Source organism: Cucurbita moschata, unplaced genomic scaffold (assembly GCF_002738365.1).
Source record: "Cucurbita moschata cultivar Rifu unplaced genomic scaffold, Cmos_1.0 Cmo_Scf00009, whole genome shotgun sequence".
In the NCBI taxonomy this organism is placed as follows: domain Eukaryota; kingdom Viridiplantae; phylum Streptophyta; class Magnoliopsida; order Cucurbitales; family Cucurbitaceae; genus Cucurbita; species Cucurbita moschata.
Genome location: NW_019268525.1, coordinates 4090805 through 4106244, shown reverse-complemented (window position 1 = coordinate 4106244; position 15440 = coordinate 4090805). Strand labels below are relative to the sequence as shown.

The 15440-nt window shown below is 34.5% G+C and overlaps 3 protein-coding genes and 1 long non-coding RNA gene across 6 annotated transcripts in view; 3 read left to right on the top strand and 1 right to left on the bottom strand.

Annotated features, from left to right (window-relative positions):
- Positions 1–1218: 1218 nt before the first annotated feature.
- LOC111447397 overlaps positions 1219–15440 on the top strand; it is an 18905-nt gene continuing 4683 nt past the window's right edge. Inside the window, exons 1-2 of the long non-coding RNA XR_002711260.1 lie at positions 1219–1229; positions 6674–6676. This is a non-coding gene — a long non-coding RNA (uncharacterized LOC111447397). The remainder of the gene's footprint in view (positions 1230–6673; positions 6677–15440) is intronic.
- LOC111447391 (probable pectinesterase 53) lies at positions 2921–4986 on the bottom strand. Its single transcript, XM_023086537.1, has 4 exons — positions 4582–4986; positions 3952–4141; positions 3202–3644; positions 2921–3118 (listed from the first exon to the last, which is right to left on the bottom strand). The coding sequence occupies exons 1-4, from the start codon at positions 4899–4901 to the stop codon at positions 2938–2940; spliced, it is 1134 nt and encodes a 377-aa protein (XP_022942305.1). The 5' UTR covers positions 4902–4986; the 3' UTR covers positions 2921–2937.
- LOC111447394 (protein SHORT INTERNODES-like) lies at positions 7911–9821 on the top strand. 2 transcript variants are annotated; one of them, XM_023086540.1, is made up of 3 exons: positions 7911–8547; positions 8659–9119; positions 9331–9821. In XM_023086540.1, the coding sequence occupies exons 2-3, from the start codon at positions 8681–8683 to the stop codon at positions 9690–9692; spliced, it is 801 nt and encodes a 266-aa protein (XP_022942308.1). In that variant the 5' UTR covers positions 7911–8547; positions 8659–8680; the 3' UTR covers positions 9693–9821. The 2 variants fall into 2 exon arrangements, with proteins under 2 accessions (XP_022942308.1, XP_022942307.1); XM_023086539.1 differs by having other exon boundaries at positions 7912–9119.
- On the top strand, positions 13383–14832 carry LOC111447395 (protein RTE1-HOMOLOG-like). 2 transcript variants are annotated; one of them, XM_023086543.1, is made up of 3 exons: positions 13383–13707; positions 13945–14236; positions 14315–14832. In XM_023086543.1, exons 2-3 carry the CDS (start codon positions 13967–13969, stop codon positions 14723–14725), a joined length of 681 nt encoding a protein of 226 aa, XP_022942311.1. In that variant the 5' UTR covers positions 13383–13707; positions 13945–13966; the 3' UTR covers positions 14726–14832. The 2 variants fall into 2 exon arrangements, with proteins under 2 accessions (XP_022942311.1, XP_022942310.1); XM_023086542.1 differs by having other exon boundaries at positions 13395–13703.

Sequence of the window (15440 nt, the reverse complement as noted above, 5' to 3'; positions counted from 1 at the left end):
CCCCCCCCCCCCCCCCCCCCCCCCTTTTTTTTTTTTTTTTTTTTTTTTACTGCTTTGGTGAGAGAGAGAGAAAGAGAGAAGACTGAGTACGTAAAGTTTGGGAGGGACCGACTCCCGCCTCAACAAAATTTCCTTTTTTTTTTCTTTTTCCTTTTTGTGGCAACATTTGAAAATAAGCATTCCTAATTATTTTCTGCCTGATTCTCTTTTTTGTTCTCTCATTTTGACCAACACCTAAATTTTTCACTGCGTTTCTCGGGGGATGTACTTCCATTTATTTCTCTGTAAAATTCTTTTCTCCGTTGTTGAAGTTACCCTTGGCACTCACTTTTACCCCCATTTTGGTAAGAATTAATTCCACATTCAAAAAATTATTATTATTAATATCTATTAATAACATCTCGACTTCACAACCACATTCTTCAACCTCCTACTTCATTAAACCATATAATTCTTACTCGTAATTATTTGCACGTAAGTCAACAAATTAGGTCACATAAATATCAATTTCAAATGGTTACTCTTAAATTTGTAATTTGTTTAGACAAGTTAGATTAGCCAATATAGTTTTAGAATTGAAAAGTTGGAATTTCAAAACTTTTTATGATGCATGTATGTGAATGAATTGTTGTGTTTTCTTTGTAAAAAAAGAAAAAGAGTAATTTAGTTTAATTAAATGTTTAAACTATGATAAATGATTTAAAAACGGAGTAGTAGATAAAAATAAAAATAAACATAAAGCAACTAGAATTCGTTCGTAAACTATGCACTAAGTCAATAAAATTAAATGTAGACTCCAATTATGAACACTCCCATCCTTAATTTCCAACAAAATGTTCACATTTAACTAACAATCTAGAAGGGACAAAGGTCCACGTGACTGAATTAATAGAAAATGGCAATGTATTAGGTCACGATTCCATGATCAACGCCCCCATCTTATTCGGAATCAAAATATTATGCCTAAGTTTGGTAAAAGTATCAAAATATTATATACTTTCGAGTTTATTTCAATCTAATTCTTATATTTTAAAATATTACATTTTAATTTTCAATATTTGCTGTTAGAAAAACGGAGTGAAATATTTTAAGGACGCGTTTGAATAGAATGGCGACGTGGAGGAGTAAGGAAATAAAAGTAAGGAAGTTAATGGTCAAACCAAACGAAGCCGTGTTGTGGGTGATGTGGTAGGCTTCGCTTCGATCACCACGTGGGTGCAAAACACGCTGTCAATGCCACGGAAAACCTGGGGACCACTCCACCTCCATGAAAAATTCCCTTTGCTAAAAACGCTTAAAACATGTTCCCATCCACGTCACCCCCTGTTCTCTTTTATTCTTTCTATTTGCGTCTAATCTAATTACACCATTTCTTATTTACGAAACAAAATTCAAATTTTTATGCCATTTTAAATGCAATGAGTATTAAGCTAGGAATTTATGATCTGAAATCTCTTCATTAATAATAATTTATTTTTATTATTTTAGTCAAAATTTAACGTACGAAAATTTTAAAGTTACACATGAAATAATTACGTTTAAGAAATAACTTACAAATATGTATTATAATATGATTTATTTTACAATCAATCTTGTAACTGTTACCGGTATGAAAACATGTAAGTAGGGTATATATTTAAATCTATTAATGGAGAAAAACTAATATTTTACGGGATAATCATATGTGATTCAATCCTTAAAGATTTGAATGTATAGATATGGCGACTTTTCGATTTTTTTATACATAATCAAATTAATATATAAGAGAAACTACATCTCAAATTAACCATTTTATTTATTTAAAAATATTTGAACGTTATCCACTAAACCATAAACTTCTTCGAGTAATTAGTATGGGGTTAGTTTTATTATATTATTAAGTTTGAGATTAAATTGTTATTTTTTATATAAATAGTCAATTTAATTTTTATTATTAAAATTTGTAATGAATAAATCTATGTCTTCACGTTGGAATGTATGGGTTTATATATTCTTTTGATTCAAATGGGTTTATGTTTTCAAACCACGAGCATCAATTCAATACATAGTTTAATAAAATGTGTTATGTTTAAAAAAAAAATTAATAGTGTGGTTCAGAATTTTGGTCAACTACTGTATCTCCCCCGGAGATCAAAGGCTAATAAAAAAAATATATATTTAAAAAGGGCTCACTTCCATTTTCATTCTCTTATAATCTATATTCTTTTAGTTTTATTATTTATATTTATTCTAATTTAATTATTTATGTCATAAGGAAATGTCAGTGTCATCGGCTGCCAAATTCGACTCATGAGTGTGTGTTGTTATGTAGTTGCTCATAGTTATAATTGGGTAGAAAATCCATTTTATCCGATCCTATACCTTAAAGTATTCTTTGAGCTTTCCCTTGTAACGTTGTATACTTGAAAGAGGTTGGGCTGGACCCAAAACATGGGTGAGCTTGGGGTTTGAGAGGATTGGTGGGAAGTCGGGTGTTCCTCATTCCACACCCTGGTTTATATTTATCATTCATGTCGGTAAAGCATTCGTCCCCATAAGACTTGGTCGAGAGAACTGTGGTGGACCGTAAGGGTAGGTCCTTGTTGGCCTTGGGCAGCCTCTAGTCAGCCTCAACCCAATAATGGTGTTTATCCCTTTGTGTGGCTCGCTTTTAGGTAGATTTCAGTGTCGTCTAGATTTGGGTCATTTTTATTCACAACCCTTTTCTAAGTGGCCCCCTCCCTTTACATTTCACGATGCATAGACCAATTTTTTCTTTTTTATAAAAAAAAACTACCATTTCTGAAATATTTGGGGGTTGAGGAGGGTGAAAACATGATGGTCCAATGAATTCCGACAACTAAAACACGTGGTCCACCCTATCTTTTCAACACTTTCTCAAAAAAAAAAAANTTTCAACACTTTTTCAAAAAAAAAAAAAGAGAGAGAGAGAGAGAGTCAATGTGGTGGTGATTTAATGGCGAGATGAGTGCGCTTTGGAAGCCATTCTTTTGCACCAATAAAATCGAGAGACACAAAGGGGTTGGCTTCAGACTCAGTGAGTTCTCTAGACCATGAAACTCGTCCTCCATAATCTGCTCCTGGTCCTGAGCATCTGTATTGCCCATAAAATACAGTCCTACATCCGCATACACCTCATCATTATGTTTTTTTTTTTTAATAAATAATTAATTAAGAGAGAAAAAAAAAAAAAAGACTTACAATTCGAGGTTTTTGTCGCCCCAGTTGTACCAACCAGTGGGAGTGATGATTTTATCCATGAAGGTATAAGCAAACACCACACGGGAGAAGCTGCCCCAGGCCCGCCCCAAATACAGAGCCCCCGACCCGGAAACCTTACAGTTGAGGAACGAAAACCCCGTTTCCTCCAGCAGGCTGTTCCTCTTCTGGGCGGTCAGAGCGCCGTAGCTGTCCGTGATGGCGTGCAAATGGCACCCCTCGTAGATGGACAGCCCGTCCCCGAACACGAAATCCACCGACCCCTCGATATAGCAGTCCTTGAAGTAGTGCCGCCCCAAGTGGTCGTACAGCGTGTCCTGCGCACCGATAAACCTGCAGCTTATGAACGCAGCCGCATCTCCCGTTATTCTGAAAGCCACCGCTTGCTTCCCCAACGCCCCCGACGGCGGCGCCCGCGCCTTGTTCTGTTTTATTTTTTAAAAAATATTCAATTATTGCGTGCGAAATAAATAAAAAAAAATACATAAGTACAAAAAGTGGAATACTTACAATTCCGTATTAATTGTGATAATAAATTTAAAAATTGATACCGACCATTATGACATTTTAAATTGTAGTCTCCATATGCTTCCAAGAACTACATGTCAGTCCAGTCATCGGAAGTCACAAGCAAATTACCATTTACATACGACACTCCTATTTTATTCCCTCTTAAATTTAGAATATAAACAAAAGTATTGAATATATATATTTAGAGGGTAAAAAAGTAACCTTGAAGGTGATGTTCCTAGCAATGAAGAAGGGTGAATTAACAGCAAAAGTTGCAGAACCAAAAGTGCCGATCGGACGGCCGTTGTCACCCATATGGTCCGCCGTGTCGCTCCATTCAATGATCGTCTTCTCCGCCCCTTCTCCCTCCACCCATATGTAACTCATCATCGCCGGAATCTCAACCTTCTCCCTAATAAAACATGGAACAAACACCCATACATATCCTTCAAATACTCGCATCTCTAACTTTTTATTCTAATTCCATATTTTTTTAATTTAATAAATGCATTTGTATTCAAAAATTATATATACAATTAATTTAGACGGACTCTTGAAATTTGATATTAAAAGATTCTAATTTTAGCATATGTTTTTGAGCTAAAAAGTGTTTTGTAGTCGATCGAAAACAATTTTCAATTTTTTTAGTACGACAATGATGTATTTAGATTTTTATGTTTGTGTCTAATAAAATTTTTTTAAAATTTTGATTTTATATCTTATAAAAAAAATGTCGACAATGATTTATTAAATTACACTTTTTGAAACCAATTAAATATAAATGGGAAAGTTTATGATTTTTTGAACAAAAGAAATAGTATATATATTAAAAATGAGTAAAATGAAAGTGACCTGTAGATTCCGGCGGCGACATGGATGACGACCCGGCACCGGTTGATGAGGGGCAGAGAGTTGATAGCTTTCTGCACCGACCGGAATCCCCCAGCCTTAGGCTTCTTGGAAACCCTGAGCGTCAAACAAGGCTTGAACTTGTTCTTGGTGTTTTGAAAAAGAGAGTGCTTGAAAGAACCCATATGTCTAATCCACTTCAAGTACTCATCTTCAACTTTTCTCATTCTCCCGCCGCCAACCGTCCAGTTTTGGCCGTGAGAAACGGCGGCGCCCGACAGCAGCATCATCACCACCAGAACAAAAAAATTCAGCATCCTCATCTTGTCGACTGCAACTGCAATTGCAATGTAGATAAGTGTTTGAGAGGAACCAGAGGTTTAAAAGGAGATTGAAAAATAGAGAAAAAAGAGAGAGAGAGAGACCAACATCGGGGGAATCTTGCAGCTGTGTGTCTGTATTCAAATTGTCTGTATTGCCATTAACAGCCATGAAAATTTTTTAGACCCATATGTGAGTTTTGTGTTTAAATGGTATTTTTCATTGTCTTTTCCTTGGAAGTTAGAGCCTTTGAATTCCAATAGATATGTGTTGTTTTTTGTTCTTCATTTTGTGGCCGACAACTATTGGTGGAAGCAGTTATAATCGGTTCATTGTTTAATATAAGACTCTTATAGTGTGACCATTTAATGTATGTCTATCAATGAGTAGTTAATTAGATATAAAAAAAAATGAAGCATTTTTACAATTTCATTAAACATTACAAGCTGTCAATCGCATAATTTCATTCCACAATATGATGGACAAAAAATATTAAGAGTGTGACAGTGTTTTCACGAAGTTTATAATAAGGCCTCAGATTGAAAATGTGGAGAAGGAAAGGGAAAATTAACTTTTTCTTAATTTTGGAGAAGTGGGTTTTTTAGAAGATGACAAAGTTCATCCTCATCATGGGACAATAGAACCATAAGAGTGATGGGCAAAAAAGAAGATAATGTTTGGTTTGATAAATATTTCCTTTATGTTTTTTTTTCCTTAAATTACACATCTATCTTAATTTAGAGCACATTTTATCCCGACCCTTTAGATTTGATCTCAATTTGATAACTCTATACTTGCTCGATTAAACGTCTACGATAAAGACACATGATACGTGACACGTTATTTGAAATTTGAATATGCAATAAATAATGAGGTGAGTGGGTATTGGGTTTGTTAATAAATTGAAGAAGGTTAAGGATCTGAATGGGGAATAGAAGGCAGAGAGATGAGAGAAGAAGAGGAAGGTGGTGGGCCAAAAAATTAATCACAGTGCATGTGACTCTCAGAAGATATCATTTTCAATGTTATAACCAAATGATCAAACCATATTGTGTTTTTGTTTCATTCTCTCCTCTGTATTTGGACCATTTGTTGTTTCTTAAGTCCTTCTCATCCATTGCAGCAAGACAGCCACCAAGCATTGAAGCAAGTGTGGTGGATGATGATATGAGATATGTTGGGGAAAGAAAACGTTGTAAAAAATGTGTGTTAAGAATGATCATAATGAAACAAGCATGTGATGGATGTGTGTTAACAAAAGTGGAGGCAGATGGCAACATCAAACTCCTTCACTACTACTCTCTCTATTTGGTGCCATTATTTCATGTCATGCTATCACAACACCTTGGTTTTAACTTCAACTTTGGTAATTAATGTAACGTAATAAAGGAGTAGATATGGGCCTCAAGTTTTGCATGCAATGTGAAGAAAGAACAACAAAACATGACCCATAAACAAAAGGGTGGAAGTTCATAGATTGGGGCCATTTAAACCCAGTGGGAGAAAAGAAAAGTAAGAGCATGCGCAAATGTAAGCCAGCTATATATTAACAAAAAGCTGAAAACGACACCTTAACCTTTTACTTCAATCCAACAAACGTCATTTTTAATTCGATCTCTTCAACCAATATGAAATCTCACAATTCATCCCTCTTTAAGTAAGCATCCTTGTTCGCACATCGCCTTGTGTCCACCTCCTTTTGGGGCTCAACTTCCTTGCTCGCACATTATCGAGTGTTTCGGTCTAATACCATTTGTAATTGTCTAAGTCTAAGTTAGTATAGAGAATGTAATTCTAAAAATAAAAAATAATACTTTTTGTTTTTGTTTTTTTTTTTTTAAGTCAAGGAAAAGAAAATCTAATCTAACGGTAAACATATTAATGTAAAGATAAATATTAATTATACAAAATTTTACAATTATTAATTTATACACTTAATTGTTTTTTTTTCTTCAGAAAATAATGGAAAATGGAAAATTGGCATACGCTAATTTTCAAAATATAATATTAGCCCTTAAATTTTAAAGATTATTTAAAAATAAAATAAAAATATAAATTAAGAAATTAAAATAATAATCACAGCAAATTTTAAAAGATTAAGTTAAGTAAAAACTATATTTCAATTAGAGAGTGGTCCTGTTTATTTATTACAAAATTAAATTAAAGGTTTGAAAATGGAAGGATGATTTTAATTAAATGGGTGAAAAATAAGGTCTAATTTGAATGAACTCAATTTTGACACATCCCCGTTTCATTTAATATTTAATAATTTGAAAATTCCACGTCATAAAGTCAAAATTATTCCATTCATTTGTTGTGTCACGCTACTTACCTTAGGATTAATTTTATCGTATCAACTTTGAAACAATAAAATTCTGTTTTTAAACAATGACTCCAATTTATCTAAGTTTAGAAACCGAGATTTGTTACATCAAATAATAGGTATCTTAGTCACCATCAATGCCTAAATAAAATATAAAATTTAAGTAATTATATGATCATCCTATTAATATATTTATATTTTCTTCCATGGTCCTAAGAATAATATTAAATTAAGTATATCTAAAGTTGAATCTTATTTAATTGTACTATATATAGTATTAGATTCTCATATCTTTATATTAAAGATATTCAATAACAACAAAGTTGTAGTTTGTGTTTTAATAGCAATTTAAACAATAGTTTAAAATAATATTTATGAATATGTATTTTCATTAAATACGATATTTATAATTTTTAAACATTAAAATAATTTGTATTTGGAAGTTTCATTTGTCAATTTATGTGAAATCTTTTTTGTCCAAGCGCCAAAGAAAAGAAGCAAATTTGAAAGCTACGGAAAATATGAAACATTATTTCAATTAATGGCAATCATCAGCGAAGTTTCACAATTTATGGATTTTCAAAATAAATAAAAAAAAAAAAGTCATAAAATAATAAATCATTTTTCTTGTAAATAAACTATAACCAATGAAAGATGTAAAAACTGATTAAATGCGTATTAAATACTAAACACGACCGGAGTGGGATGTCTTTGGTTGAAAGGATTAAACCGCGTGGCAGTGTGACATAAAGAAAACAGAACAATTTTGCACAGCCAAAAAAAGATGGAAGTAAAAAAACGACACGTGGCAAAAGAGTGACCGTAAGATGAGGATGGGAAATTAGTAGATGATGGATGATCTCCACTTGCAGAGAGATCCCGGAAACTGTAACACCAAGTGGCATAGAAAGAGAGAATAAGAGAGAGAAAAGGTAATCAATCATGTCTGCGACTGCAACATAATCAGAGCATAGAGAAAGGGAAAGGGCTCAGAGAAGAAAAACAGCAACAGCAACAGCAAGAGGAGGAAGAAGCAGCAGCAGCAGCATATGAGTGGATATGGGACTTTTGTGGTGTATTTAAGTTAGCACTTCGCCCCTTCCCCCCACTGCGCAACAAAGCTCATGGCGGCGTTGCAGACTTCACTTCAGTTTTAGACAGAGAGAGAAAAATACCCTTTAATGTATTAGAGAGACAGAGAGACAGAGAGAGACAGAGAGATTTCAGAATCTGATTCCCAATTCGACCTCTTTTCTACCTTCCCCCCTTTTTTTTTTCTCTTGTAGTACGAAGAATTTGATTAAGAATTTCGAGAATTTGAGAAGGTAAGGAGAAAAAGTTGGAAAGGAATTGATTGATACATACCCTTTTTACAACTCTGGCTTTCGATCGCTCTTGAGAGGTTGTTTCTGATATGGATTTTAATTCCAAATCAGGAATAGTATCTCCGGTGGAAATATGGCCGGTTTTTTCCCACTAGGCGGCGGAAGAGAACCCAATTATCACCTTCCCACCACCACCACCACCACCACGGACGGATTATTTTGGTACAGAAATTATGAGAGCCTTGGAATTTGGCAGCAACAGCAGGTGCAGCAGCAAGCGGGAGAAGGGTTTGTTTACTCGGGCGATGAATCGCCTCCAAGATCGTCGTTGGTGATGCTGAGATCCGGCAGAAACGGGGGAGGGCAAGTAATAAGCTGCCAAGATTGTGGAAATCAAGCCAAAAAGGATTGCCTTCACATGCGATGTAGAACTTGCTGTAAAAGTCGTGGCTTTGACTGTGAAACCCACGTCAAAAGTACTTGGGTTCCGGCCTCCAAACGCCGTGAGCGACACCTCCGCAGCGACGGCACTAATCTCAAACGACCTCGAGACAACACCGCCGCTTCCTCAGGTACAATCAAATTAATTCTTGCTGTTTTCATTTTTTTTATATTTTATTTTATTTTTAGATTTCTTGTGAGGGAGGGCTTTGTTTTGGAAGTTTTTCCAAATTCCAGCAAGACCCACATCGATTTTGGTCATGATTGACAGAATCAATCTCTCTCTTTCTCTAAAATGGTCTCTTTTTTTTCTTTTTTCTCTTTTTAAAATTTTGGTTTTAGGGTTAGAAATGAGGAATTTTCCGGTGGAAGTGAGCTCAACGGCGGTGTTTCGGTGCGTGCGAATGACAACGTTGGACGAAACCAACGACCAATTTGCTTACCAAACAGCCGTCAACATCGGAGGCCATACCTTCAAGGGCATTCTTTACGACCACGGCCCTGAACAACAACAACAACCACCACCACCACCACCCAACTCCGCCTCCCCCGACGGTGGCGCCCTCCTCATCACCGCCCCCTCCACCACCATGGAATTGCCACCCATCAGCGCCGCATTGCTCGATCCTCCTCCGCCGTACCCAGCTCCTCTGAACACCTACGTCGCCGCCGGTACGCAATTTTTTCTTCCCCCAACGTCTTAATGTCGTAATGAATTTTATGAGATCGAAGAGAATTAGCTGAAATTGAGAACGGAGAATGAGGGAAGTATGTGGCACGAGTATATAATTTTTTTTATCATAAATTTATAAGCTTTTAATTTTTCAAGAGTTCGCATTAATGTGCCGCCATTGTTGGAACTTCGATGCTCCCTTTTATCCTTTTTTTTTTTTTTTTTCTTTTTCCTTTCTTCTCGGTTTCGTATTTGGTAATTCTCAACCCCCTCAACCCCTTTTATTTTTAATTAATTATATGATTTCAATCTATTTTGATTGGTTATTTAATGTTTTATACCTATGTTTTAAATGAAATTTTGAATTTTAAAATTTAAATTACAAGTTTCAAAGGACAGATTATTAAAACGAGGAAATTATTCTATGTTTTTTTTATATAAAAATAATGTGAACAGCATGTCAATCAATCACAATTAATGTATTTAGTGAATGAAAAATGTGAAATGCTGTAGCTAGACAACTATGAATGTGACAATTTCATTTTTTTTTTACCAAAAAGAAAAAGAAAATTAATAGCTGTTATTTCAATAATTCGAAAATTTTATTCACACCCTCTCTTTCTCTCCTATGCATCACTTTCATACACATTGTCACTCTAGTCATTTTTAATATGCATTACATTTATGTTATGTACTTAGAACATGCATCATTTTCATACAATCAAATATTATATGCATGAAGTCTTATTAGTATATATAACATACGTATATATTTTCATTTTTACCACATACCATATATGTCATTATATTCAAACAATCGTATAAACATTTCGAAAAGCACCCAACCTAGCCCTAAGACTTTCTAGCAATAGATTTTCGACAATGAAATTAATTTTCCTTTAGCATACGGAAGCTTTGGTTCTATTGTAAATCACAATTTTAAATTAATTAGAATATTTAGGACGGGCGATTTAAAGAGTTTACCCGAACTCCATTAACAATATAAACTCTTAAAGAACAAAGGAAAACTTTTTAAGAACAAAAAGTTTTAACCTTGAAAACGTAAAAGTCTTCTTGATTCTTTTACATTTTTTTCTTAACGGGTTAAGTATTAAAAATACCAAGAATCCACTATTTGAATTGAGATATGCAATCGCATGCAACTATGACTTATGCTAAAACAATTAAAGTAAGACATTCTTTAGATGTGCATCACTCTCACACCGGCAATCATAACTCATGTAACTATGACTACAAAAGAGTGCATAGTTGCAACATATTTAAGGTGATGGAGAAAGAATAAATCGAGAGGGAAAAAGAGTTAGAGCGAGAGAGACTTAGAGAGTTAGTGATTAACGGAGCTAAGATCTAACGACCCTACTTCTAGGATAAGACTCGCGGAAGGATTTAAAAGAAAAAAACCCGTAACTTTAATTTTTTCTTTAATCTATAAAATTCTTGGTCAAACCTTGAATCAACTATTTTTAAGCCCAATTTTTTTTTTTTTTAAAAAAGAAGTCGCATGAGCACAATTAACTTAATTGACCAAAACATCTCAAAAGAGGATTGAGCCCAAAATTCAAAAGAAAAATAATCTAAAAATTAATCTCATTTTATTATTTTGACGGAAGAATTTAAGTAATTGATTAATTTGTTAAGAAGTAAAATGATAAACAAATGAATATAGTCCACCCAAAATGAATCACTAAGAACCTAATTTATTATACCATCTTTAGCAAACCAATAAAAAATATGGAAAAATATAGAAATAAATTACAAAATGAGATGAACGAATAAACTTTAATTCATCTGTAATGTTTTATATATTTTTTTAACACAAAATCGAAAAACTAAAACGAAAAGAAAAAAAAAAAATGAAGGTATGAAATAGAGTAGCAGAAAAGAATGATGCAGGGAAGTGAAGAAAGACGAACCTGCATTGACATTGGAACGACATGGAGGGTAAGACTTGAGTTGATGAAGAGATCAAAACAACCGGTGTTTGACGGTAGCAGAAATCTGTGACGGCGCCGGCGGATTGGGAAATGAAAGGAGATGAAGCAGAGTGAGATCGATGAGGAGGGTGGAGAATTTGAAAGGGTTTTGTTTAAAATCCCAAATTTAACACTCAGATTCTTGCATTGCATCATTAGCAATCATGAGCTTCTTCCTACGTTTTTTCTTTCACTCCTTTTAAATTGGTGAAGTTTTTGGAAAATAAAATAAATTTAATCTCTCAGTTTTTAATAATATATACAAATAATTAGATAAGTGGTCATATTCTAAGTAGATTTTAATATAAATCACCTTTTAGAAAAGTCAACTTTAAAGATAAAGTGTCTCGATTCTTCCATCAATTTCATTAGATTTCGCTGTTTATTGGATTCGCATCTACAATTAAAAGATATGAAGTTGTTTTAAATCAAGAATGTTGGTATATTGATTTTTGAAACTTAATTTGCAAAACAAAATTAAAATAAAAAACCAAAAAGAAAAGTCACCCATGAAGAAAATAAAAAATAAAAAAAAAACGGAAAAATACACATGTGAGAAAACCCTAAAAAGTTGGAAAAGATGGTTATGGGAGTGATGGAAAAAGGAGTAGCTTCTAGGAATCACGTGAAAGCAAAATGGAAGAAAAGAAGAAGAAGAGAAATAGGGGATTAGGGTATTAGGGCATTAGGGCATTAGGGCATTAGGGCATTAGGGCATTAGGGCCTTAGGGTGGTGGCAGCACCAGTGGACTTTAATAATTAATAATCTCATGCCATAACACAATAGGGTATAGCATTTTCAGCACCTTCATAATTATTAACCACCACGGTTGATCTAAACATATTCAACTGTTTTGTGTTGGAAGAACAGAAGAAGAGAGAATTATGTGAAAATCTTATGTTTTTTTTGGGTTTATCTTGTTTGGATTGAGCAACTCTTCTGAAAAAGCTTCAGGATTTGTGTGAATCCTTGGGCTAAGCTTGTATTATGACATAAATAATGGTGAAACAGCATAGTTTCTTGAGATTTTTATTGACCATATTGGGATTGGAACATTTTGAAATTGGTAAACCTACAAGTCTAAGGACTGTAAATTCTCATAGATTATGATGAAAAGCATTACAAAGTCTACATTAACAGTTGCGTTGTGTTCATCATCATTACAACACACAAACACACAAGTATTTTAATCTAAATGCTTCAATTCCTCAAAACCCATTGTTAAGTTTGGGAATCCGAGTGAGTTGACAGCACTGCCAATTCACTCCTTATGTAATAATTGAACCCAAACCCTCCAAAATGGATAGCTTTTGGGTATACAGTTTGAGCCAGGAAATGGTAGAACTTGGGGGGAGGAGAAGCACTATTGTTTGGGGGCCAACTCTTTTCAGCTCTCCCATTATGCCGTCTGGCAATGCCCCTTCAAACTTAACATAAACCAACCATTCAACAAATTTCACTGTTTTGGTCAGACCCCATTTTTAAGCAACAATTATACATTCTTACACTTTGCATTATTGCATTGTAGTGTACCAGAGATGCCTCAAAGTGCAATTCAATGTGTCTGTAGGTAGCAGGTCAGCTTTCAGATTCAGGGTAATTCTTAAAATTGAGCGAAACTGGTTTTTATTTTCAAAATAAAATGTATTTTTGACACCTAATTTTGTGAGAAGATGGGTAAAATGTCCTTTATGCCCCTAAAGCGGATAAACTATGAGCCTCTCTCGTTTCCGCCCAATTTTTTCTCCTCTCCTTTGTTTCTTGTCAATAAAGAACAAGAAAATCCGATCCAGTCGAAATTTCTCAGATTTCAGAGCTTTTCAATTCCAAAATCTTCAAGATCTTTCAAATTTGGGCTTGTGGGCGGCGGAAGAGTCGTCGCCGGCAGTGGATACGTCTTGGTGAAGGAAGCTGGGAGGAGAGGCCGGAGAGGTAGGAAGAGGTAAAACGAGAGAACTAAAATTTCTCCGCTACTGGTGCAAACCGATGAATTTGATCGGTTATCGGTAGGTCGTTCACACGATCTTTCTTCACCAAAATTGTTCCGATAGGTAACTTCTCTGAAAATCTGTTTTGTTCTTCAATTTCTTTCAGTAGCTTGCTTGTTTTACCAGTTTGATTTTCCTGGATGTTTGGGAGTTGAACAGCCTAGTTTCATGCTTGTTTTCTGCGATTATCCCAATAAAGATTTCAGGGGATTAGCTGAGATTATGAAATTGGGATTGTTTAGCTTAGGTTAATTTTTTGTTGAACCTCTGTCAAATTGAGGGTTTTCAATTTCACTTCAGGAAGCATCTTATAACTCTGGAAATGGGATCAAGTAATGACCCTGAGAATCAAATGATGATAGAAGGAAATGTTGTTCAGAAAATGAAAATTGATCCGGAGAGAGCTCGGTTTCCATGTTGCATTGTGTGGACACCTCTTCCTGTTATTTCCTGGCTCATTCCTTTCATTGGTCACATTGGTATTGGCAGAGAGGATGGAGTGATCTTGGACTTTGCAGGCCCCAATTTTGTTTGCGTGGACAACTTCACATTTGGAGCAGTCGCACGGTATCTTCAAATCAACACAGACAAGGTAACTTTCGATAGGAACCTCTTTCGCTTTTGAAGTTCTTTCGCTCACACGACTGATTTGATTGTTATCGGCTTCCAGTGTTGCATCTCAACTCATAGAAGTGAGGATGAATTCAGGGAAGTTGATAATGGTAGAGAAATATCAACATGGGATGATGCACTGCGGAGGAGCACTCAAGAATTCCAACACCGAGCCTACAATCTCTTAACTTGCAATTGTCATTCCTTTGTTGCTAACAATCTGAACAGACTTGGGTTTGTCACAGGTGGATGGAATGTGGTAAACCTTGCTGCTCTGATGTTTCTCAAGGGTCGGTGGGTCAGTAAAGGAGCTGTGATCCGGACGTTCTTACCATTTGGTGTGGTATTCAGTATAGGAGTTGCAATGGTGGGTACTACATTCCTAACTTTCTTGGCATTCTTCACTTTCTTCCTGGTTGGTTGGTTCGTTCTTGGTACTTATGTCTTCAAAAATTTGGTTCAGTTGTAATGTTTCTACAGTTCCTACAAATTGGATTCTCAAAAGTTCTAATGGGTCTAAGAGATATTTTCACACCATTATAAAGAAAGTTTTGTTCGATACGTTATCTTACAGAAGATTCATGCAATCTTGGAAAAATCCTCCTTAGTTTTGTGTATAGCTTTGGATAGACGCATGTTTGGTTTCTTTGTTTTTGTTCTTTCTTCCACTAACACAATTTTCTTTGGAATTTTAGGAAATAAAGCTGGAAAATTAAATGACCATAATTATTAGGAATATATATATTTTTAAAATAAAATGTATCCCCGTCAATCAAGCTTGGAATATGCCAATCCCAAATTGGAAGTGCCCACAGAATTTTGTAACGTTGAATTATTAAATTAAATAAATTTCATATTTATTTTATTACACTTTTAATTTAAATATTAAACTAAATTAAAATGATTGTTTTATTAACATTTTTTGAACACATAAGCATAGTATTTCAATATTGCTGGATAAATGAAGTCCAACGTGTTCGTTGACAACAAACAACGCACGGGAAACAAAATCAGTTTCTTTAAGTATGTCGAATAAATATCTTTTTCGTGTAGAAATTGAGAATTTGAAAAGATGGAGGACCAAAATGAAAATATAGGGTTTTTTTTTTTCTAATTTAGAAAGGTGGTAATTTTAAAAGGAAAAAAGGAAGATATTTTTAAAAAAACGAAAAAAGAAAAAAAAA

What these genes read in the sequence shown, in the direction of transcription:
- LOC111447394 (XM_023086540.1), top strand. Translation starts at nt 8,681, where the DNA reads ATGGCCGGTTTTTTCCCACTAGGCGGCGGAAGAGAACCCAATTATCAC. An exon ending in CAACACCGCCGCTTCCTCAG is followed by an intron (nt 9,120 to 9,330) that starts GTACAATCAAAT and finishes TTTTGGTTTTAG; the next exon opens with GGTTAGAAATGAGGAATTTT.
- LOC111447395 (XM_023086543.1), top strand. Translation starts at nt 13,967, where the DNA reads ATGGGATCAAGTAATGACCCTGAGAATCAAATGATGATAGAAGGAAAT. An exon ending in TTCAAATCAACACAGACAAG is followed by an intron (nt 14,237 to 14,314) that starts GTAACTTTCGAT and finishes ATCGGCTTCCAG; the next exon opens with TGTTGCATCTCAACTCATAG.
- LOC111447391 (XM_023086537.1), bottom strand. Translation starts at nt 4,901, where the DNA reads ATGAGGATGCTGAATTTTTTTGTTCTGGTGGTGATGATGCTGCTGTCG. An exon ending in CTAGGAACATCACCTTCAAG is followed by an intron (nt 3,645 to 3,951) that starts GTTACTTTTTTA and finishes AAAATAAAACAG; the next exon opens with AACAAGGCGCGGGCGCCGCC. An exon ending in GGCGACAAAAACCTCGAATT is followed by an intron (nt 3,119 to 3,201) that starts GTAAGTCTTTTT and finishes ATGCGGATGTAG; the next exon opens with GACTGTATTTTATGGGCAAT.